Below are 25,022 nucleotides of genomic sequence, written 5' to 3' on the forward strand. Positions count from 1 at the left end.
GTAGACAATATGTAGTTGGCCCTTGATTTATTTTTAAATCCACTCTATTAGTCTCTGTCTTTTAATTGGTACATTTAGACCATTCACTTAAATATACTATTAATAGTTAGATTAATATCTACCATATTTGTAACTGTTTTCTATTCAATGCACTTGTTCTTTTTACATTTGTTGTTGTTGCTGTTATTGTTTTTCTTCCTTCTCTTTTTCTGCCTTCTCTGTTTTTTTTTTTTTTCTTTTGAGACGGAGTCTCGCTCTGTCCCCAGGCTGGAGTGCAGTGGCACGATCTCGGCTCACTACAAGCTCTGCCTCCTGGGTTCGCACCATTCTCCTGCCTCAGCCTCCTGAGTAGCTGGGACTTCAGGTGCCTGCCACCACGCCCCGCTAATTTTTTGTACGTTTAGTAGAGACAGGGTTTCACCATGTTAGCCAGGATGATCTTGATCTCCTGACCTCGTGATCCGCCCACCTCGGCCTCCCAAAGTGCTGGGATTACAGGTGTGAGCCACCATGCCCGGCCCTTCTCTGATTTTAATTGAATATTTTACATAATTCCATTCTCCCCTCACTCAGCACATTAATTGTATTAGTCAGGATTCTCTAGAGGGACAGAACTAATAGGACAGATGTATATATGAAAGGCAGTTTATTGGGAGAATTGATTCACATGATCACAAGGTGAAGTCCCACGATCAGCCATCTGCAAGTTGAGGAGCCAGAAAGCCAGTTCAAGTCCCAAAAGCTCGAAGTAGGGAAGCCAACAGTGCACGTTCAGTCTGTGGCCAAAGGCCTGAGAGCCCCTGGCAGATCACCGGAGTGAAGTCCAAGAGTCTAAAAGCTGAAGAACTTGGAATTTGATGTTCGAGGGCAGGAAACATCCAGCATGGGAGAAAGATGGAGGCCAGAAGACTTAGCCAGTCTAGTCTTTCCCCTTCTGCCTGTTTTTATTCTGGTCATGCTGGCAACTGATTAGATGGTGCCCACCCAGATTGAGGGTGGGTCTGCCTTTCCCAGTCCACTGACTCAAATGTTAATCTCCTTTGACAACACCCTCACAGACACACCCAGGAACAATACTTTGCATCCTTCAATTCAATCAAGTTGAAACTCACTATTAACCATCACATTAATTATACTTCTTTTTAACAAATCTTTAGTGACTGCCCTAGAGTTTGCAATATACATTATAACTAATCTAAGTCCATTTTCAAATAACAATACACTAATTCGTGGGTAGTACACAGGTATCTTAGAAAAGAGTATTCCCAATTTCTCCCTCTCAACCCTTATAACATTGCTATTATACATGTCACTTATTCATAAGCTATAATCACCCAATATGTTGCTGCTATTATTATTTGGACAGTTATTCTCAACCTGATAAAGAACATCTACAGAATCCCTACAGCTACTCACAGAACTCAGGAAAGCACTTTACTTACTATTAGTGGTTTATATAAAAGATACAACTCAGGAACAGCCAAGTGGAAGAGATACCTAGGACAAGGTATGGGAGAAAGGGGCACTGAGCTTCCATGCCCTCTCTAAGTGTACCACCCTTCCAGAACTTGAATGTGTTAACCAACCCAGAAGCTCTTCAAACTCTGTTTGTTGTTCAGGGGTTATTTATAGAGGTTACATCATGTAGGCATGATTGATCATCAACTCAATCTCTAGTCCCTCTCTCCTTCGTGGAGGTTGGGGTGGAGGGAGTAGGGCCAAAAGTTCTAGGCTTTATTGATTATTGGGCTTGGTCTTTTGGGTGACCAGCCTCCAACCAAAAGCTATCCAGGGGCTCACCAAGAGTAGCCTCATTGCCGGGAGCGGTGGCTCATGCCTGTAATCCCAGCACTTAGGGAGGCCGAGGCGGGTGGATCATGAGGTCAGGAGATCAGGACCATCCTGGCTAACACAGTGAAACCCCATCTCTACAAAAATACAAAAAAATAATTAGCTGGGTGTGGTGGTGGGCGCCTGTAGTCCCAGCTACTTGGGAGGCTGAGGCAGGAGAATGGTGTGAACCTAGGAGGTGGAGCTCGCAGTGAGCCGAGATCGCACCGCTGCACTCCAGCCTGGACGACAGAGCCAGACTCCGTCCAAAAAAAACAAAAAACCAAAACAGTAGCCTCATTATAGCTCCTATCACCCCTAGTACTCAGGAAATTGCAGGGGATTTAGGAGCTCTGGTCAGGAACCAGACCAGATATTTTTCTATGATAAAACAAAACCCTTAGCATAGCAATCATCATGATTTTAAATTCCTAGTCTGATTTGCAAATTATCTGCCATCTCTGAGTCTTATTTCTAAGCTTGCTTTGTCTCTTCCAATTGTGCTTGGCATTGTCTGCCTTTCAGCATGCCTTGTAATTTGTTGTTACAAACTAGATACAACATATCAGGTCATGGGAGTTGAGATAAATGGCCCTTTAGGATAAGGTGTTAGGTTTATCTGGCTAAGAGTTAGGCTGTGTTAAATGTTTGCTGTAGTTGTAGGTGTCAGAGGCTTCAGTTTTATTTAGTGTCCTCATTTTTGTCTCCTCCATTGTCTTTGGGTTTTCCTAGAAATGCCTTCTTAAATGGAGTTGTAATCCACCGTTATTATCCTACAGAGTCCTGTTGATGTGGTGGTAAGATACTGTGGAGGCAAAACATTCTACAATCTTATGATTACTTCCCAAAGTTTTCTTTAATGGGCCTGAGTCTCTGGGCTATGACCCTCTGAGAAGTTTCTTAGCTTTTGCTTTTTTCCTCCAGTCATGATAGACAGGAAGGCTAGAGGGGGCTGAGTTGTCTAATTGCCCTTCTGCTAGGTCAGTTTAGGCTCTAGTAATGTAATTCCCCTGAGGACAGGTTTTTGTTACAGAACACTCTGGGCATATCTCAAAATGGTTATTTTTCCCCTCCCACTGGCCAGTCAGGAATTTTTCTGTGGTCTTTACCGTGAGAACTTGGTAGAGCTTCCTGGAGTAAACCTTTAACAAGTTGGGGAGTATCCCGCTAAGACTGAGTACCCAGCAGTGTTTAATTTTCAAGCTAGTCTACACTCAGTCTCCAACAAGTTTTGCTATGATTTCAGAGGCTTCTGGTCCCTGTAAACTGTGATTCTTTGCATTTGTCTTTCAGCTTTTGCAGTTTGCCCTGTGACTCAATTCACTGCTACTGAAACAAGAAGAGTTGTTAATCTTCAATTTGTTCAGCTTTGCTCTTGCTGTGGGGAGTGGAGTGACAGCTTTCAAGCTCTTCACACCTTGGCATAGACTGCATTTGCTTTTGTTTTGTTTTGTTTTGTTTTGTTTTCTCGTTTGCTTGTTTTGAGACGGAGTCTCGCTCTGTCGCCCAGGCCGGAGTGCGGTGGCGCTATCTTGGCTCACTGCAAGCTCCACCTCCTGGGTTAACGCCATTCTCTCGCCTCAGCCTCCCGAGTAGCTAGCTGGGGCTACAGGCGCCCGCCACCACACCTGGCTAATTTTTTTTTTTTTTTTTTTTTGGTATTTTTAGTAGAGACGGGGTTTCACCATGTTAGCCAGGACTGCATTTGTTTTTAAAAAATCTTTTTCCTAATTATATAAGTAAGGATGTGTACTGTAGAATGTTTGGAAAGGAAACAAAATAAAAATCACCTACCATCATCCAATCTGCAATAAGTCATAGTTAAGGTTTTTTTTTTTTTTTTTTTAATTATACTTTAGGGTTTTAGGGTACATGTGCACAATGTGCAGGTTTGTTACATATGTATCCATGTGCCATGTTGTTTTGCTGCACCCATTAACTCGTCATTTAGCATTAGGTATATCTCCTAATGCTGTCCCTCCCCCCTCCCCCCACCCCACAACAGTCCCCGGAGTGTGATGTTCCCCTTCCTGTGTCCATGAGTTCTCATTGTTCAATTCCCACCTATGAGAGAGAACATGCGGTGTTTGGTTTTTTGTCCTTGCGATAGTTTACTGAGAATGATGTTTTCCAGTTTCATCCATGTCCCTATAAAGGACACGAACTCATCATTTTTTATGGCTGCATAGTATTCCATGGTGTATATGTGCCACATTTTCTTAATCCAGTCTATCGTTGTTGGACATTTGGGTTGGTTCCAACTCTTTGCTATTGTGAATAGTGCCGCAATAAACATACGTGTGCATGTGTCTTTATAGCAGCATGATTTATAGTCCTTTGGGTATATACCCAGTAATGGGATGGCTGGGTCAAATGGTATTTCTAGTTCGAGATCCCTGAGGAATCGCCACACTGACTTCCACAATGGTTGAACTAGTTTACAGTCCCACCAACAGTGTACAAGTGTTCCTATTTCTCCACATCCTCTCCAGCACCTGTTGTTTCCTGATTTTTTAATGATGGCCATTCTAACTGGTGTGAGATGGTATCTCACTGTGGTTTTGATTTGCATTTCTCTGATGGCCAGTGATGATGAGCATTTCTTCATGTGTTTTCTGGCTGCATAAATGTCTTCTTTTGAGAAGTGTCTGTTCATGTCCTCTGCCCACTTTTTGATGGGGTTGTTTGTTTTTTTTCTTGTAAATTTGTTTGAGTTCATTGTAGATTCTGGATATTAGCCCTTTGTCAGATGAGTAGGTTGCAAAAATTTTCTCCCATTCTGTAGGTTGCCTGTTCATTCTGATGATAGTTTCTTTTGCTGTGCAGAAGCTCTTTAGTTTAATGAGATCCCATTTGTCGATTTTGGCTTTTGTTGCAATTGCTTTTGGTGTTTTAGACATGAAGTCCTTGCCCACGCCTATGTCCTGAATGGTATTGCCTAGGTTTTCTTGTAGGATTTTAATGGTTTTAGGTCTAACATATAAGTCTTTAATCCATCTTGAATTAATTTTTGTATAAGGTGTAAGGAAGGGATCCAGTTGCAGCTTTCTACATATGGCTAGCCAGTTTTCCCAGCACCATTTATTAAATAGGGAATCCTTTCCCCATTTCTTGTTTTTGTCAGGTTTGTCAAAGATCAGATAGTTGTAGCTATGCGGCATCATTTCTGAGGGCTCTGTTCTGTTCCATTGATCTATGTCTCTGTTGTGGTACCAGTACCATGCTGTTTTGGTTACTGTAGCCTTGTAGTATAGTTTAAAGTCAGGTAGCGTGATGCCTCCAGCTTTGTTCTTTTGGCTTAGGATTGACTTGGCGATGCGGGCTCTTTTTTGGTTCCATATGAACTTTAAAGTAGTTTTTTCCAATTCTGTGAAGAAAGTCATTGGTAGCTTGATGGGGATGGCATTGAATCTATAAATTACCTTGGGCAGTGTGGCCATTTTCACGATATTGATTCTTCCAAGTTAAGGTTTTGATATAGTTTTATTTTTAATATATATGTTTATATAAAAGAGTGCATGCGGCACATGGAGTTTGGTATTGGACTTCTCCCATTTTCAGACGCTATTTCTGCAAATTCTCTAAAACTGTGGCTGAAAATATTTTCAATGTTGAATGTCTTTTATAAGAAATAGGATCCTAGATGAGTTCCCTTCAGATCGTATGGGGCTGGTGGGAATTCTGCCAAGGGTCACATGAGAGGCAGGACCGTGACATCCTCTTTATGATCACCCTTGTGCCTAGTTTTAAAGGGGTATCAGCAAATGTTGGTTGACTTCATAGATTAAAAGGCTCATTTTTCCCATCTACAAAAAGTATGAAACATCATCCTCCTCCCTTTCCTAGGAGGCCAGAAAGCTGAACGAGAGGTTAAATACTCAGTTAAAATAATTTAGGTGGTTAGTGTATCTTTTCCCTCTCCTTCAAAAAGATATTAACATTTCCATCTTAGGCCGGGCGCGGTGGCTCATGCTTGTAATCCCAGCACTTTGGGAGGCCGAGGCAGGCAGATCACGAGGTCAGGAGATCGAGACCACGGTGAAACCCCGTCTCTACTAAAAATACAAAAAAATTAGCCGGGCATGGTGGCGGGCGCCTGTAGTCCCAGCTACTCGGAGAGGCTGAGGCAGGAGAATGGCATGAACCCGGGAGGCGGAGCTTGCAGTGAGCCGAGATTGCGCCACTGCACTCCAGCCTGGGCGACAGAGCGAGACTCCGTCTCAAAAAAAAAAAAAAAAAATTTCCATTTTAGTACCTGTAATGTTTAGAATATACATACATTTTACTTGAAAGCTGCCTCATAGTCTATTTTGGTTTTGGATTTTTTTTTTTTTTTCGTTTTTCTTGAGACAGAGTTTCGCTCTTGTCTCCCAGGCTGGAGTGCAATGGTGCAATCTCAACTCACTGCAACCTCCACCTCCCAGGTTCAAGCGTTTCTCCTGCCTCAGGCTCCCAAGTAACTGGGATTACAGGCGCCCACCACCACGCCCAGCTAATTTTTGTATTTTTAGTATAGACAGGGTTTCACCATGTTGGTCAGGCTGGGTCTTGAAGTCCTGAGATCAGATGGTCCATCTGCCTCGGCCTCCCAAAGTGCTGAGATAACAGGTGCGAGCCACCGCTCCCGGCCTCATAGTCTATTTTAGAAGTTGACAGACTATAAATAACAAGTAGACAAATTAATGAAGAATATCTGTCTTTCTGCCTATCCCGAAACACGTTGATCAGTGGCAGATCGAGGGAAGGGTAGGAGTATGGAAGAGAGACCCGCGGAGAAGAGGGGAGAATCTACAACGGATAATGTTGTAGATATTTACAACATTTACTCAATGGTAGGTATTTTTATCCTCGTGTTACTGGTTGGAGAATTATATCATGCAGGTTTATACAACTAACAAGCGGGGGAGCCAGGAGAGAACCCATTCACTCCTTAGTTCATTCATTCATTTATTCAGTCAACACATTTTTGCGTGTCTTCTAAATGCCAGGCACTATTCTATCCCCTGAGGATACTTCAGTAAACCAAACAGTCCCATATTCTTCCCCTATGGGGCTTTCTTGGCGAAGGGGGGATTGGTTAGGAGCTGACAATCGGCAGCAGACGCTTGTAAATGACCGGACCTTTTTTTTTTTTCGCCCAGGCTGGAGTGCAGTGGCGCAATCTCGACTCACTGCAAGCTCCGCCTGCCGAGTTACGCCATTCTCCTGCCTCAGCCTCTCCGAGTAGCTGGGACTACAGGCGCCCGCCACCACGCCCGGCTAATTTTTTGTATTTTTAGTAGAGACGGGGTTTCACCGTGGTCTTGATTTCCTGACCTCGTGATCCGCCCGCCTCGGCCTCCCAAAGTGCTGGGATTAGAAGCGTGACCGGACCTTTTTTGTATCCTCCTGCCCAACCCCCGGCCCGGCCTCCGCCTCCGGCCTTGCTCCACCCCGCCCGCGGCTCCGGCCCCGCCCCCGGCTCCAGCCCCGCCCCCGCGCCGGCGCCCGCGCTCCCGGAGAGCTCCTCGTAGGCCGGTGCTCGGCGCGCGCACCCGCACTAAAGACGTTTCTTCCCCGCGGGGAGGAATCCCGTCGGCGAGCCGAACAGCTCCCCGAGCGCAGCCCGCGGACCACCACCCGGCCGCACCGGCCGCTTTTGTCTCCCGCCCGCCGCCTCTGTCCGAGAGGCCGCCCGCGGGGCGCATCCCGACCGCGAGCGTCCGGTCCCAGAGCCGAGCGCGGCTGAGGCCCGAGGCTAGCACATCTTGGGAGCCGCAAGGCGAGAGCTGCAAAGGTAACGCGGCATGGCGGGGACGCGGGAGCGGAGAGCGTGGCCAGCTGACTGGAGGGAAAACGCCGCCTCCCTGCAGCGGTTCCCGGAATCCGTAGCGGTTCCCGAAATCCCTTCTGGTTCCCTTTGGCTCTCCCCGACTCCTCCTCCTCCTCCTGCCCTCCCTCCGGGTCCTGAGTATGTGGCTAGTGCGCCCTTCCTCTCTCCCGGGGCCGCACTTGCCACCCCAGGACCCCTCCCGGGCCCTGCCCTGCGCCTTCCACGCGTCGCCCCTGCTGGGAGTCCGCTTTCGTTGCACCCCTTCGCTTCCCACCTCACCCCACCAAGGATGCCCAGGACACCGGGCACTTGCCACTGCAAGATGTGAGTCGTTGCTAAGTTTGAGGGTCACATTCCTCCAGGTCCACCCCGCCTTGCAAAACCGGCTCACCAGCCCGGTGCTCAGGTTCGGGATCTCCAGCCCGCCCCCTTGAGGTCCCCTGGGATTAACCCCCCTCGACCTGCATCAGGGTCACAGACTGCAGCCTGGGCTGGAGTGGCCTACACTCCTCCAGATCCGCTGCGTGGAGGCAGGAGGGGGAAGGGGCGAGGGGACGTGGCCGCGGAGACAGAAGGGTGCACCCTCCCAGGGTCGGAGAGGGGAGATACCGGAAAGATACTCCGCGAATATGGAGAGGCCGTCGGCACTTGCATTTCCATCCTGAGCAAATCAATCCGTTACACGCAGTAGCGAGTTGACTCCATCAGCCCGTTTATTTGGTTAGCGATGGTTATATTGACTCTGAGTATTCCCACCTCCTTTCTTTTAACTTTTTTTTTTAATTTCCTTGTTTTGTTTAGCAAGAAGTCTTAGAAACGAATATAGCATGCTTGGGCGTCGAGTCAGTGGTGAGAAGTGCCCGAGCTGGCTCAGGGAGACGTGGAGTTTCCCATGTGTGGTCACTTAGCCCCACTGCTTGCCAAGGTTTCTCAGTATCCTGTCCACCCACCCCCAATCCACCTGTGCAGGCTTGAGGGGGTGAGGGGGTAGCAGAGACCCTATCAAAATCTACCCTAAGGAAAATATTCGATAAACTCCCCCGGCAATTAGGGCATAGCTGATAAGGTTTGAGCTGTTTCTCAGAAAATGACTTGAACTTGTAAGTTCTATTGTTCATAAAGTTGTTTTCCACAATTTTAGATAATCAAAAATGTACCTGACTCATTTTTCTTACCTATATTTCCTCTAAAGTTTCTCATGTATTTACTGAAAAGTTAAAGAAAATCTGATTTTGGTTCACATAATTTGACAATGGTGATTTGTCTAAAAGTCATTTCAAAAAGTAGTATGAAAAGGATCATAACCCAAGAGGTACTGTCTTAGAAGTGAAACATTTATTAAAATATATATTCCATGGCTCACACTTGCACACTGAAAGCCACATTGGACTCATTTTTTCTGCTACCTTTATAAACCTTCAAACTGTTCAAGAGTCAGTGGTATGTATCATCTTCTGTTATCAATCATCATGTTTTGTTTTGTTTGGTTTGGTTTTTGACAAAATCTCACTCTGTCGCCCAGGCTGGAGTGCAGTGGCACGATCTTGGCTCACTGCAACCTCCCCCTCCTGGGTTCAAGCGATTCTCCTGCCTCAGCCTCTTGAGTAGCTGAGATTACAGGCGCGTGCTACTACGCCTGGCTAATTGTATTTTTAGTAGAGATGGGATTTCCACTATGTTACCCAGCCTGGTCTGGAACTTCTGACCTCAAATCATCCACCTGCTTTGGCCTCCCAAAGTGCTAGTGTTACAGGCTCAATCATCATGTTTTATCAAAGCTAAAACCCAAACTAAAATGCCATTGCTTATAAGATGCACTTTCATTTTATGTAATGAAGAAAAAACACTGTCAATCATGCTATGCCATGCCACCAGAATGAAAGCATTCTGATTTCAGAAATGCTCAAATGTTAAAAGAAAATGTGCATTTTATAATTTGTGAAATATTAGTGAGTTAGAGCAGAGCTTGACGGCACTGGCCCTGAGGGTCCTTCTTCTTCCTTTGGAAGAATGAAACGGGGGGCTATGCAATTCAGGGAAGAGTAAAGGAAAAACAGGTAATTGGCAGAGGAGGTTGGCTGACTTAGAGGTACGGAAAAGACAAAACAAAGGAGGGAAAAAGAGAGGTATGTATGATGGGGAGGAGTTCAGAGCCACCGAAAATTTTTTCTGGCCCCAACAGGAAAACAAGTTACCCCACAAGCCAGGGTTTTACCATCTGGTACATGCAGGTATCCATTAGCATCGTCATTGGTTTTCATTTGTTTGTTTTTAATTCTCAAGTTTAAAAAATATATTTAGAATTTAAATGTGTCTCAACCACCAGAAACTATAGTGAGATTTCTCTGTAATAAATAGGAAAGAAGGAAACTGATCCAGTCCTTGTTTTTTTTTTTTTAAAAAAAAAAAAAAAGAGGAAACTGAATTGCAACATACTTTGCTTTCTTTTCTCACAAAGAAGCAGTGGGCCCTTTATGCTGGATGAAGGTGAGTGAGATGGGGGAAGGTTCACTGGGCACCAACTTTCTGGGCTAGAGAAATTGCCCAGGCTTTACAGAACAAGCTGGAATCAGGTGCAGTTGTAAAAAGGAAGTCAAGGTTTCACTCCGCCATATCAGTAGGAAGTACTAAAGCCAAACTAGCACCAGCAAAGTGAACAGAAATGGTAAGGGGGAAAAAAAGGAAAGGAAAGAACAACGTGGCTTGCAAGGCGTCTTATTAAAAACAAAGAATTACGCTTGGAACAGAAGAAATTCATTACCATTGCCTTACACTGTACAACAACTTGATAAAAATATAAATCCAATAAAACAAACTCAAAGATGAGAAAATTGTAAATTGGAGATGAAAAGGGAGATTGCAGACCTAAAGGAAAATTGGAGACTGTAAAAACATAGTGACAGAATAAATAAGTCAGGAGAAAGAACAGAAGCAATACTGCTGAAAATAAAAGTATTTTAATAGAAAAAAGCCCAGTAAGGAAGCCCAGTGAATTCAACTGAAAAGGGACAAAGATTAAGAAGAAAGAAGCTATTATGAAAGACAAAATACAATCAAGAATTGGGACCACTGGAGTCCAAGATGTAGAGAAGTCAACAGATGGGACAGAAAATTCAAATAAAAATAAGTCCAAAGAAAGCTTATTGAAATGAAGAAAAAATGGTCTGTAGGCCAAAGGAGCATGCCATGTTCCAGAAAATGTCATGTGGGAATATGGAAGCACTAAGATATCTTAAACTATTTAAATTCAAAGAAAAATAATTATTTAGGAATCTAAGAAGAAAAAGTAAAGGAGGGAAAAACAAAATCAAGCTGACCTCAGACTTCAGTGCAGCACTAAATGCCAGACTATGATGGTTGTGAGGGAACAGTTCCAAGGGAAAGAAACTTTTCCGAGGGGGGTATTTTTTTTCCAGAAGAACAAAGGGAATTCAGCACCCATGAACTGTTTTTGGAAAAACAAAAACTTGCTGAGTAATAAAATCCAGGAAATAGCAAATTAAGAGATAAATCAAAATAAAGAACTTAAGAGTAGAGAATGGAAAAAAGACTTGGTGAGTATTCTATTTAAATATAGAAGTAATACATCTATAGAAATTGTGGGTAGGATAGAATGGGATTGTTATTAATCTAGACAAAAATATACAGCCAAAAAAAAAGTCGGGGAGGAAGATGGAAGGAAATAGGAGAATACCAATATTCTCTTCTTTCAAAGAATGGAATAGTAAATATGGTATAAAATTAAAAGATGCTATGTGAATATATAATACTGCAACTTTTAATATCTTTCATAAGTTTTATTTAAAACCTTAGAGGGATATCGTAGGAAATTATACTTTCTTATGGACAAAAAAGTTTAAATTTTAACAACTCCTTTGACTTTATTTTAGTCTTTTTCCAAGTAACATTAAACAGAAACACCGTGTGTGTGCGTGTGTGTGTGTGTGTGTGTGTGTGTGTGTGGTGTGTGTGTGTGTGTATGCATAGAAAGATCTGTGGGATTATGTTCACCTAATGTTAATGATAGTAATAGTTTTTACAGAAGAAAAAAGAAAGATGTTTGAAAAGTAAGCTAGAATCAAATATGCCAAGACGTTAACAACTGTTGATGCTGGATGGTAGGAATAAGGATGAGTGTTACTTTCTTATTTGTACTTCTTCATATTTTTCTAATTTCCAGAAAAAGATACGTAATTGTATTTGTCTAACATTTCTGAATCCAGTTCATTCATTATTCATTGCCTTCTTGACAATGTGCATCAGTCTGTGTCAGACAGAAGGAAAGACACAGCCATACTTTCTGCTGGGAGACTATGAGGCAGCGAGTTCGTGGAGGGTTGTTTGTCCGTCTAGGAGGAGTTGGAATGCAAAGAATCACTTCACCCAATCCATCCATTTTATCTGGGCCTTGAAAATTGGCAGGGTTTGTCTGGTCTCAGGGTGAAGAGCAGGTAGAGCTCTTCTTTCAGAATGGAGAAGGCCAGAGTATCACAGGGTGAACCTGTGACAAAATTGGGGTTCAGCCTGGGAAGCCACATGGGTTGTTGGCTTCGCACAGGAAGGAATTAAAGAGCAAGCTGACAGAATAAAGTGAAAGCAAGTTTATTAAGAAAGTCAAGGAATAAAAGGATGGCTACTCCATAGGCAGAGCAGCAGCATGGGCTGCTCCACTGAGTATACTTATGGTTATTTCTTGATCATATGCTAAACAAGTGGTGGATTATTCATAAGTTGTCTGCGAAAGGGGTGGGAGTTCCTGAACTGAGGGTTCCTCACTTTTTTCGACGATATGGGGTAGCTTCTGGATGTTGCCATGGCATTTGTAAACTGTGGTGGCACTGGTGGGAGTTTCCTTTAGCATGCTAATATATTATAATTAGCATATAATAAGCAGTGAGGACACTTGTCACCATCTTGGTTTTGGCAGGCTTTGGCCAGCTTCTTTACTGCATCCTGTCTTATCAGCAGGGTCTTTGTGACCTCCTATTTTACCCTGTAACTAAGAATGCCTAACCCCCTGGGAATGCAGCCCAGCAGGTCTTAGCCTCATTTTACCCAGCTGCTACTCAAGATGGAGTCACTCTGGTTCCAACACCTCTGACAAGAGCAGGGGGTGACCTGTCACCTGGAGCTCAGCAGGACAATAACTCTAGGAAAAACTGGAAAGGCTGATAGCCTTGAATTTAACCTAAGGAGCTTGGTGCATCATCAGGCAACAGTGAGCTACAGACTGAGCTGACTACATAATTCACAGGGCCCACCCAGAGCCAAATAAAAATGCAGGAGAAAGTACCACTAAAGGTACTAAAATATAAAGCCTTTTCTCCCACAGTCCCTCTCTCTCAACACATAATTTTTTTTGTTTGCTATTTAATATCATTCTAAGTAAAAAAAAAAAAAAAAAAAAAAAAATAGTCCGGGCATGGTGGCTCACGCCTGTAATCCCAGCACTTGGGGAGGCCAAGACGGGCGGATCACAAGGTCAGGAGATTGAGACCATCCTGGCTAACACTGTGAAACCCCATCTCTACTAAAAATACAAAAAATTAGCTGGGTGTGGTGGCGGGCGCCTGTAGTCCCAGCTACTCAGGAGGCTAAGGCAGGAGAATGGAGTAAACCCAGAAGGTGGAGCTTGCAGTGAGCCAAGATCACGCCACTGCACTCCAGCCTGGGGGACAGAGTGAGACTCTGTCTCAAAAAATAAAATAAAATAAAAAATAAAAATAAAAACTTGAATTATTAGCATGAATATTGCAGTTCTTTATATTATGCAAAACCAGATTTAAATAAGAGCATTTAATTCATATATGGAATTGCCAAGTTATACCATTAGTACTTTACAGCACATCTTGGGAGATTCCCTTGAAATAGCCAGAAGAAGCAAACTGAAGCAAGACAGAGGAAGATTGCAAAGAGGAAGAGAAGGTCTCCACCGGGCACAGAGCCACCCAAGGGAGCCCTCCCTCAGGCACAAGGATACCAAGGGAGCCAGAGCAGATTCCCACAGGTCCCTGGGGCCCCTTTGACCTGGTGACTCTAGGATGCATGTACTTGCACCTGACTTCTAGGCATCCTCCTCCTGCTAGCTTCCCCTCGATCCAGCCTGGGGCAGGCTCTGGGGAAGTCAAGCCTTGCGTCTCCCTTTCCCAAGCACCTACCATCCTAACCCACGGTGTAGTGGCCACGTCCAAGGGTCTTTACATGTCTGCCTCAGACATGCTAGGTACTTGGGTCAAGAGTGACTCAGAGACTCATCCCTACCGGACCCAACCTCCAGCCAGTCGCCCTCTGACTCCAGTCCATGGGGCGAGGCTGGAGTGCTGGCCCTGACCTCTTCAGCATCTGCACCAGGAGGGCTTCAGTGGAATGTGGTCCCAGTTGACGCCCCATGCCAACAGCAGCAGCAGTTGTTAGGCATAGAGAGTGAAGCCAGACAGGGCCTGGGATTCCTCTGCTGGGAGCCTAACCTGCAGGTGATGGGGAAGGATCCAAGTGTTAGCTGGGGCTCCTAGCACAAAACACACATTGAAAGATAAAATGGTTAAGAATTTCAGGATAGCCACAGGAGAACCTTAAGCCAAGTGTAGGATCCTTCTAGCTGCAGGGCCCGGGGGAACTGAGACTAGCCCTGTTGACAGGAGCCATGCTTTAGGAAGACTGATCTGTTTGTAGTCAGCAAGAGTTTTAAGGAGCTCCATTAACAATTTAGGCAGGATGCCAAGATGGGATATTATATTTTCCAAGCAAGAAGAATCTAGTAATCAGGCATATGGTTCCAAGTGAAGTATAAGTCACCAGAAAGCAAGGGAGGAAGCCATCCCCTGGCCCAGAGGGGGAGAATGGGACTTCTGTGTGTGTGTGTGTGTGTGTGCGTGTGCACGCGCATGTGTGTGTGTGTTTTCTTGGCTGCTGAAGAGACTGAATGTTCCTGCAGATACATAACAAAGATGAAGATGTGTCACCATTGGAGGCAAACGGAGGGACCACAGGCCACATGTCAGAGGTCAGGTCAGGTGTTCAAGTATAAAGGAGTTGTCCTGGCTGAGTATGGTGGCTCACACCTGTAATCCAAGCCCTTTGGGGGCCTGAGGCCAGAGGATTACTTGAGCCCAAGAGTTCAAGACCAGCCTAGACAACATAGCAAAGCCCCATATCTAAAAAAATAAATACAAAGATTAGCCAGGTGTAGTGGCACATGCCTGTAGTCCCAGCTACTTGGGAGGCTGAGGTGGGAGAATTGCTTGAGCCCAGGAGGCAGAGGTTGCAGTGAGCCGAGATCGCACCACTGCACTCCGGCCTGGGTGACAGAGTGAGACCCTGTCTCAAAAAATAAAATAAAGAAGTTGCCCTTCTACAATCTAGATGTGGTGGTATTTAGGGGAATGTTCACAACTAGGCAACGCCTCTGCTGTGGAGTGATTATGGGAGATGATGTCACACATCAAGATATCTCAGCAGATGTTTCTCAATGGGTACAGTATTATGGGATTAGTTCCAGGCAGTCATGCTTGGATATCTCACGGGTGGTGGCGTCTGTAGCAAGGCTGGAAATTTTGACTTGGAATCCCTTGGATTTCTGTAAGAATACCCCAGGTTGGACCTGTTACTGTGGCAGCAGAGAAGACTTAAAAATTACATTGTTTTTAGCTTGAACTTGGTCTTGTGAAGTCCTAATTAGGGAAGAGGAGTCAGGCTGGGGGTCTAGGGGAAAGCAAAGAGATAAAGCAGATAAGCCATAGGTCTACCTTGCTTCATGGTCCAGGACATACAAACAAAAAGAAGAAGCAGATAAGCTATAGGTCTGCCTTTCTTTATGGCCCAGGACATACAACTCTCCTGCACACATAACTCACAATCTTCCTGCGTATCATCAAATGCTTCAACTTATCAACAAACATCTCAGCTTACAGAAGAATGCAAGTGAGCTCTTTGCTACCTTGGCGTTGTCAGTCCTCCACGTAGCACTCTTCAGCTCAAATTGCATTTTATAAAATCCCCAGCAAGCCTTTGTCTCCTGGCAGTCAGCTCCTCTCTTACTGACCTGCCCATTGCTCCCTTGCAATGTATTTTCCTACTTTCTCTAATAAATCTGCCTTTCTTGACCTAAACTGTCATGGTAAATTCTTCCTACCCCTGTGTCACCAGCCACAGACGAGTCTCCACAAGTCTGCGATTTCATGGTCTTTTTTTATTTTGATGATATTTCCCCAGTGTTTGGGGGACAGAAGAATGCCCACAATCTGTAGGTCTTAGTCACATGGATGGAGACAAAATATCTGAGAGAGAGAAGGAACAAGATCTACTGGGGCTCCTTAAAATTCTTCTTGAAGAATTCCTTTCTCACCTTGGAGTAGGGAAGACTTTCTGATTATGACTCAAAATTTAGAAGCTAAGAAAGAAAATACCTTTAAATCTGAAAACATAAAACTCAAAAACTGCTGGGTGTTTTTTTTGGGGGGGGTTGGTTTTTTTAAACAGCACAAGCAACTCAAAGGGCAAGTGACGAACTGGGGAGAGAAGAAAAAGGTGTGACTCACATCACAGTTTCCCTTCTACTTAAAAAAAAGCTCCTGCAAACCAGTAAGAAAATAGCAACAGCTCAATGGAAAAATTGCTAAAGGCACGAACAGTTAATGAGAAGGGAATGCAAATCGTTCTTAAACCTATGAAAAGATGAAGACGTTCAATCACAAAGAGTAAGAGAAATACAAATTAATATTAATGTGAAAGACAACTTTTCATTTATGAATTTGAGAAAAATCCAAGAACTTGATGATATACCTCTAAGAAGAGACGGTAGGGAAACCAAAATTCTCACACATTACAGGTAGTTATGTAAATTGGTACAGCCCCGAGGGTGGCCAGTGTGACAGTTTCTATCCAAATTACAGATGTGTGGTTTCATTGCCGGGTCTCTTCCGTCTGCTTCTTCAGACCCACCCTCCCCTCTCCCTACTCTTTAGTTGGCCCAGGACCCTGTCTGGTAAGGTACGACTCCAGGCCCCTTGCCCTATGGCTTCTGGTTGTGTTCAGCGGATGGGGAGCCCCAAATGAGAGAAGAGAGGGACACAGTGAGGGATATTTATCCCTCAGCCTCCTGCCTGCACTGGCCTCTTGGTCTGGCTGTGTCAAGTGGTCTCATGTCATAGCTGCTCATACAGGAGTTTCTCCTTACAAATGGCAGTGGTGGCTTCTTCTCTTCCCCTTCCAGCCCAGAGTGATTACAGCCATCAATGTTGTGAGCTACAGGTTCCTATACCCTCCCTTCTGCATGCCCAGAATGGTTACAGCCCTCAATGTTGTGAGCTGCAGGTTCTGTACTCTCCCTCCTGGGGCCCAGAGTGGTCACAGCCCTCAATGTTGTGAGCTACAGGTTCTGTACTCTCCTTCCTAGGGCCCAGAGTGGTCACAGCCCTCAGTGTTGTGAGCTGCAGGTTCTATACTCTCCTTTCTGCCGGCCCAGAGTGGTCACAGCCCTCAATGTTGTGAGCTACAGGTTCTATATTCTCCCTTCTGCAGGCCCAGAGTGGTCACAACCCTCAATATTGTGAGTTGCAGGTTCTATACCCTCCCTTCTGCAGGCCCAGAGTGGTCACAACCCTCAATATTGTGAGTTGCAGGTTCTATACTCTCCCTTCTGCAGGCCCAGAGTGGTCACAACCCTCAATGTTGTGAGTTACAGGTTCTATACTCTCCCTTCTGCAGGCCCAGAGTGGTCACAACCCTCAATATTGTGAGTTGCAGGTTCTATACTCTCCCTTCTGCAGGCCCAGAGTGGTCACAACCCTCAATGTTGTGAGTTACAGGTTCTATACTCTCCCTTCTGCAGGCCCAGAGTGGTCACAGCCCTCAACGTTGTGAGCTACAGGTTCTGGACTCTCCCTTCTGGGCCCCAGAGTGGTCACAGGCCTCAATGTTGTGAGCTGCAGATTCTATACTCTCCCATCTGGTTTGCCTACAGCCTGCTCACACATTTGTAAATATAGTCCTGCACCCCCTAATGATGTCTTGGGCAAAGATGGACCCTTTATATGACGATAGCCCCATAAGATTATACCATATTTCTACTGTACCTTTTCTGTGTCTAAATATGTTCAGATACACAAATGCCACTGTGTTGCAACTGCCTACAGTATTCAGCACAGTACCATGCTGCACAGATTTATAGCCTAGGAACAACAGGCTATACCATATAACCCAGATGTGTAGTTGGCTATGCTATCTAGGTTTGTCTAAGTATACTCTATGATATTCACACAATGAAATAGCCTAACAATGAATTTCTGAGAACATAGCACTGTTTACAGTTGCAAAGTTATGGAATCAACCTAAGTATCCATCAACAAATGATTGGATAAAGAAAATGTGGCTAGGTGTGGTGCTCACATCTGTAATCCCAGCACTTTGGGAGGCCAAGGCGAGAATCCAGGAGTTTGAGATCAGCCTGGGCAACATAGTGAGACCCCATCTCTAAAAAAAAATTTTTTTCATTAGCCGGTGTGTGGTGACACATGCCTGTAGTCTCAGCTACTTAGAGGACAGGTGGGAGGATTGCTTGAGCCTGGGAGGTTGAGGCTGAAGTGAGCCATGATTGCACCACTGCACTCCAGGCTAGGCAACACAGCAAGACCCTGTCTCAAAAAAAAAAGTTACATATATATACACACAGTATATTCAGCCATAAAAAAGAATGAAATCATGTTTTTTGCAGCAACATAGATGGAACTGGAGGCCATTATCTTAAGAGAAACAACTCAGGAACAGTCAATACCACATGTTCTTGTAAGTGGAAGCTATTAATAAATAATGTGCACACATTGACATATAATGTGGAATAATAGTCATTACTGACTGAGAAGGGTGGATTGGGTGTGGGGAGTTAAGGAATGAGAAATTACTTAATGGGTATAATGTATACTATTCAGGTGATGGATACACTAAAAGCCCAAATTTCACCACTATGCAATATGTCTATCTAACAAAACTGCACTTGTACCCCTTAAATTTTTTTTTTTTTAAAGCGTCTATCCTAATTTGAATGAGCTGTTTCCTGCCAGAACCCTAACTGATATGTCCTTTGTCTAGCAATTCTACTTCTGGAAATTTTCCCACACTTAAACTGGCACATGTGCAAAATGAAAGAGATTTCCTTGCAGAAGAGACTGGAAATAATTCAAATGTCTATAGTAGGGGTACTAATTATATAAATAATGGTGTGTCTATAGAGTAGAACTCTATCCAGCTATTTAAAAAACAAGGATAGAAAGATCTTCCAAATATATTTTTAAGTGGAAAAAGCAGGGTGGAACAGGGACTATACATGCTATCTCTTGTCTAAAAGATGGGGAAATTAGGAATATGTATTTGTTTTTGCTTATGCATGAAGATACTCTGAAGGATTCACAAAAGAAAAAAAATGTTTTCTAAAGGGAGCAAGACTTTTCACTCTTGTTTTTTGTATGCTTAAAATTGTTGAACCCAACAACTGTTGCCTGTTCAAAAGTTAAATTTAAAATTCCTCCCGGACTAGGTAGGGGATTGGGCCCAGAAGCTGAGACCAGGCTCACTCGAATAAATGGGGTAAATGACTAGGAATTTTACTATTCCTTACAGGTCTCTCATTATCTTGTCTTTGCTCCCATTTTTATATTTGCAGTTTAATTAGACACTTCAGAATTTTGATCACCTAATGTTGATTTCAGATGTAAAAGTCAAGAGAAGACTCTAAAAATAGCAAAGATGCTTTTGAGCCAGAATGCCTTCATCATCAGATCACTTTATTTGTTTCTCATGGGTAAGTGCTGCTTTTTATCTTAGCTCTTATAGAAGCAAGCTGTGATGCCATCCTCACTGAGAGCCCTGGCAGGAAGTCGCAAACTCATTTCCCTGACTAGAGGACCCAGTACCACCCTGCCTAGTGTCAGGAGTTAAGTGGAAATCAAATAGGAAACCTACACTAGTAGTTTAGATTCAATGTAGATTCCTGTCCTGTTGTTAATTTTAGGAAAACAAATGAGCGACTTAAGGCAATAATGATCAGGACTATCCTTGCCTATAATTTGAAGAGTAATTTCTCCTAACACCCTTTCTTCTTCCCCAATCTTTGATAAATGTCTTTTACCTCTAAAGTTGATTAATTAGCAACGTGCTTATTCATATTCTGTGAATATTTCTAGGATGGACAATTGCCTCTGAGGACCCTCCCTCAGCCAGCTCAAGTACTTAAACAAAAACAAGGAAATTCTTTGGTGTTAAAGATCTCGTGTGTGGCCGGGCGCGGTGGCTCATGCCTGTAGTCCCTGCACTTTGGGAGGCCGAGGTGAGTGGATCACGAGGTCAGGAGATCGAGACCATCCTAGCTAACACGGTGAAACCTCGTCTCTACTAAAAAATACAAAAAAATTAGGCAGGCGTGGTGGCGGCTGCCTGCAGTCCCAGCTACTCGGGAGGCTGAGGCAGGAGAATGGCGTGAACCCGGGAGGCGGAGCTTGCAGTGAGCCGAGATAGCGCCACTGCACTCCAGCCTGAGCGACAGAGTGTCTCGCTGTCTCCAAAAAAAAAAAAAAAAACTCGTGTGTGTGTGTGTGTGTGCGCGTGCGTTTTGAGACACAGTTTCACTCTGTTGCCCAGGCTGGAGTGCAGGGCGTGATCTCAGCTCACTGCAGCCTCCACCTCCTAGGTTCAAGTGATTCTCCTGCCTCAGCCTCCCAGGTAGCTGGGATTACAGGCACCTGCCACCAGGCCCGGCTAATTTTTGTATTTTTAGTAGAGACAAGGTTTCACCATGTTGGCCATGCTGGTCTCAAACTCCTGACCTCAAGTGATCCACCTGCCTTGGCCTCCCAAAATGCTGGGGTTACAGGCGTGAGCCACTGCGTCCAGCCTTTTTTTTTTTTTTTTTTTTTTTTTTTTTTTTTAAGACAGAGTCTCCCTCTGTCACCCAGGCTGGAATGCAGTGAGTGATCTCAGCTCACTGCAGCCTCCGCCTCCCGGGTTCAAGCGATTCTCCTGCCTTAGCCTCCCAAGTAGTTGGGACTACAGGTGCGCACCACCACACCTGGCTAATTTTTTGTATTTTTAGTAGAGACAGGGTTTTGCCATGTTGGCCAGGCTGGTCTCGAATCCTGACCTTGTGTGATCCACCCACCTCGGCCTCCCAAAGTGCTGGGATTACAGGCGCGAGCCACGACTCCCGGCCCCAAATATATTTTTAAGTGGAAAAAGCAGGGCAGAACAGGGACCGTACATATTGTTGTTAGTGTCAGCTCCCAAATGGATCTTATTTTAGCTCAGATCACAGTCCTTGCACCATGTGCTGCTGGCACCAATGTAGAGTAAAAACCATCTATGTGGGCATTTTTTTGGCACAAGAAAAGTCTCAATCTGATACCAATAAATGTGTGTTAAAGAATTCCAGACTTAGAGTAATCATTGCAAGTTGAGCCCAGATAAAAAACTATTGCCTCTCTAATGTGTTTTCTTCCTTCTAGTGTGTATCAGCCTCGTGTTTGGTATTTCACATGATTCGCCTGGTAAGAGTTGTTTTTTGGCTTCACTAAATTTTGTATAAGAGTGAAAGTGTTGGAGCAACCATTCAGAGGTATAAAATGTGGGAGATTTGATTTCTGATTGTACATCTGTTGCCTATTTTATTGGGATTCTTTCTCTGTAAAAGGAGCTAAAATGAGCTAACTCTGGTTTTTTGAGAGATACAAAACTAGTCTAAGAAATGAACACTAGAGATCATTTTTAAACTTCTTTAAAGAATATTCAAACTCTTAATAATCTCACTAATAAAAGAATGAGGAGACACAGACTGTGCCAAACAAAAAATGGCCCAGAAATATTTGCTCTTTAATTTACATTCTTCCACCCTGATGGTTCCAGACAAAGGATGATAATTTTTTTTTAACTAAACTTCTTCCTACGTATATAAATCTGTCCACAAAACTTCACTAAGCATTAAATATGTGTCCAACCTTGTGCTAAGCGTTGGTTGGGGGTGAAGAGTTGGCAGTTGAGAAACAAAGGCCTGGGTCCTAACCACAGGAAACTTAGGTGATCTTTAAAAATTTAAGCATATAAGGCAGACTTTGGCAAGTCTGGCTTTAATGTCTCATTTATCACTGCCACTTCCCACCTACATGACATTGTATATAGTTCAACTCAGTTTCACAGTCTGTAAAATGAATCTCTTCATAACACCTACTTCAGCATTGTTTTACGGCTTAAATGCTTAGAAAGGGCCAGTCTGGGCTCAGGTTATACTCCCCTGCTCTCTGTGATCCAGGGAATAAGTGTGCTGGGGAATCTAGAGGAAGGAAAATTTGCAGCGGGCTAAGCTACTTAAGGAGGACGTCATGGAGGAGCTGGGAGCTGAGTTGAGAGAACGGCTTGGGGAGGGAGAATGGGTAGGGGAGAGTGAAAGGAAGTGCACCATGTGGGCTGGGATGGCCTGGTTTATTCTGGTCCAGTGAACCATGGAGGGACAGTCCAAGGGCATTAGAGAAGCCCTCTGTCCAGACTCTGCTTACACAGTGCACAGTTCCTGTTTCCCATGCTTGCCTGCCCTGAACAATATGTTGCTCGTTAATTAACTTACTAATTTATTTCCCATGTCCTATAGACTTCCTGTTTTCAAGACACCAGGGCTGTCTGGGGGGTTATCTGCCAGAGGTGTGGGTTCTAGATCCCAAGAAATGACTGAACAGTGGCCAGAATACAACTGTGGCTTCCAAATTTCAATGCCTTTTTTTCTTCTTCTCCTTAGATTACACGGATGAATCTTGCACTTTCAAGATATCATTGCGAAATTTCCGGTCCATCTTATCATGGGAATTAAAAAACCACTCCATTGTACCAACTCACTATACGTTGCTGTATACAATCATGAGGTTGGTTTGATATTTCATTTTCTCTTGATAAACATATTATTGTTCTGTTATATGGGGAGTGGGAGAAGAGGTGATCTTTTCTCTCTCTCTGTCTCTCCCTCTCCCTTTTCCTATCTACCTCTCCTCTCTGCGTTTCTTATTCAGAGCCTTAAAAAGCCAAAGACAAAACACCATCACACATCCATTTTTAATTCAACTGAATACTTTAATAATCCAAATCTATTTTGACAAAGCTTGTATGTGTCATCAAAGCCAATTTCTACAGGTCAGAACCTCACATACAAAATAATTATTGTGTATGGGTTAGGCAATGATTTCTCTAATTCAGTCAGTCTGAATGTTTAAAAGTCCTGTTATCTGAGGACCGGAATCCAAAGGTCTACTGACCATATTGATGGTTTATGTTCACTTTCTTTACTCTGGTGGGACACCAGAAAGCTGCCTGGCCTAGTCTGGGACAGGCCTGGGTCCAAAGTCTGGTTTGGTCACTAACCAGCTTGACACTTGGCACGGAGCTCAGCCCCTAAGCTAATGCCTATGCTGAGGGGTTGCTGCAAAGATTCATGACATAACGGATGGAGTCCTGTTTGTCTTTCTTCTTCCTACACCTACCAATCACTCTTAGAAGTCATTGCTTTGATCCAGCAGCCCCTTGGAGTGTACTTTTGTTGGTTATTTATTTGGCCTAGAGCTGCTGCTGCTACTGCTTACTGACTGAGCCAGTGGGAGACCCTTGTGAGTTTCTGTTCGGTGCCTGCTAAAAAGTTTTTCTCTGCATCGAGTGGTCACATGTATCATCCAACTAACTGAAGCTTGGTAGATGAGATATCTGCATTGTCCCTGAAATAGCCCAGGTCTGACTTAGGACTGGATCATCTAGTCTTAGCCAGAGAGGGAGGGGGTCTCAGGGAAGGCATTCATGATTGTCCCATAGAGGGAGGGAGATCTGAGGCCTCCACCATGAGGGCCCAAATTTCATTCATTCATTTACTCATCTGGCAATTTTTTTTTTTTTCAAGATGGAGTCTCACTGTGTCACCGAGGCTGGAGTGCAGTGGTGTGATCTCAGCTCACTGCAAGCTCCACCTCCCTGGTTCATGCCATTCTCCTGCCTCAGCCTCCCAAGTAGCTGGGACTACAGGTGCCTGCCACCATGCCCAGCTAATTTTTTGTATTTTTAGTAGAGACAGGGTTTCACCGTGTTAGCCAGGATGGTCTCAATCGCCTGACCTCGTGATCCGCCTGTCTTGGCCTCCCAAAGTGCTGGGATTACAGACGTGAGCCACTGCGCCTGGCTCATCCGGCAAATTTTACTGAGCACCTACTACATGCCAGGGGGTCCAACTGTGAACCAAAGTCCCTGCCCTCCTGGAGCAGACATTATGTAAATGGAGACATCAGTAAACAAAGGTATAATGTGACAGGTGTGGGTAAATGCTACGATCAAGAAGAGAGAGAGGGATTGAAAGTGCAGGGGTGGGGAGGGCATAAGATGTTCCATTTTCAATAAGATGGTTGGGGAAGATCACGTAATACAGTGATATTTGGGCAGAGCCCTAAAGGAAACAGTGAAGTAAGGCGCCCAAAAATAGACTCTCATTACGTCAATGCTAACACTTTCCTTTTTCCATTGTTTTTCTTTCCAAAGTAAACCAGAAGATTTGAAGATGGTTATGAACTGTGCAAATACCACAAGATCATTTTGTGACCTCACAGATGAGTGGAGAAGCACACACGAGGCCTATGTCACCATCCTAGAAGGGTTCAGCGGGAACACAACCTTGTTCAGTTGCTCACACAATTTCTGGTTGGCCATAGACAGTGAGTTTACTGTTTCTCCACTTTGTCCCCATCATCAAGATCATTATTATTTGCTATTCCATGAAATAGGAGGTCTACAAAGGTATTTTAGACCTGAGGCTGGGCTCACTTCTTGGCCCTGCCACTTCCTAGCTCTGTAACCGTGGACTGCTTTGCTTCTCTGAGCCTTGTTTTTTTTAAATCTGAAAAGTGCAATGATAATTTGTACTTTGCAGATTCGTCCAGTGCCTGTATAAGGCAGTAGGAGCTGCTGTTTTTTGGTTTCACAGCCTGACAGGAAGTGTGGAGCCAGGTTCAGGTGGGCTGGATCTAGCTCTTTCATCTCTCTCCCAGTATTTTCTTTTTTTTCTTTTCTTTTTTTTTTTTTTTTTTTTTTTGAGATGGAGTCTCCCTCTGTCACCTAGGCTAGAGTGCAGTGGTGTGATCTCGGCTCACTGCAACCTCCACCTTCCAGGTTCAAGTGATTCTCCCACCTCAGCCTCCAGAGTAGCTGGGATTACAAGCACACACCACCATGCCTGGCTCATTTTTTGTACTTTTAGTAGAAATGTTTCAGCATGTTGGCCAGGATGGTCTCAAACTCCTGACCTCAAGTGATCCGCCCGCCTCAGCCTCCCAAGGTGCTGAGATTACAAGCATGAGCCACCACACCTGGCCCCAGTGTT

At 44.3% G+C, this 25,022-nt stretch overlaps 1 protein-coding gene across 13 annotated transcripts in view; it reads left to right on the forward strand.

Moving 5' to 3' along the window:
* The first annotated feature begins 7,297 nt into the window (after positions 1 to 7,297).
* IFNAR2 (interferon alpha and beta receptor subunit 2) overlaps positions 7,298 to 25,022 on the forward strand; it is a 42,730-nt gene continuing 25,005 nt past the window's right edge. For 6 of the 13 annotated variants that reach the window (XR_004028575.1, XM_030806085.1, XM_030806095.1 and 3 more), the window contains exons 1-5: positions 7,637 to 7,966; positions 19,345 to 19,436; positions 21,133 to 21,174; positions 22,413 to 22,536; positions 24,185 to 24,357. Coding sequence is in view for 12 of the 13 variants with exons in the window: in XM_030806085.1 (XP_030661945.1) it covers positions 7,932 to 7,966; positions 19,345 to 19,436; positions 21,133 to 21,174; positions 22,413 to 22,536; positions 24,185 to 24,357 (466 nt within the window). In the remaining variant the exon portion in view is untranslated. Of the gene's footprint in view, positions 7,607 to 7,636; positions 7,967 to 19,298; positions 19,437 to 21,132; positions 21,175 to 22,412; positions 22,537 to 24,184; positions 24,358 to 25,022 lie in introns of those variants that run through there. The other 7 variants (XM_030806091.1, XM_030806087.1, XM_030806096.1 and 4 more) reach the window with 4 other exon arrangements.

Source organism: Nomascus leucogenys, chromosome 25, assembly GCF_006542625.1.
Source record: "Nomascus leucogenys isolate Asia chromosome 25, Asia_NLE_v1, whole genome shotgun sequence".
In the NCBI taxonomy this organism is placed as follows: domain Eukaryota; kingdom Metazoa; phylum Chordata; class Mammalia; order Primates; family Hylobatidae; genus Nomascus; species Nomascus leucogenys.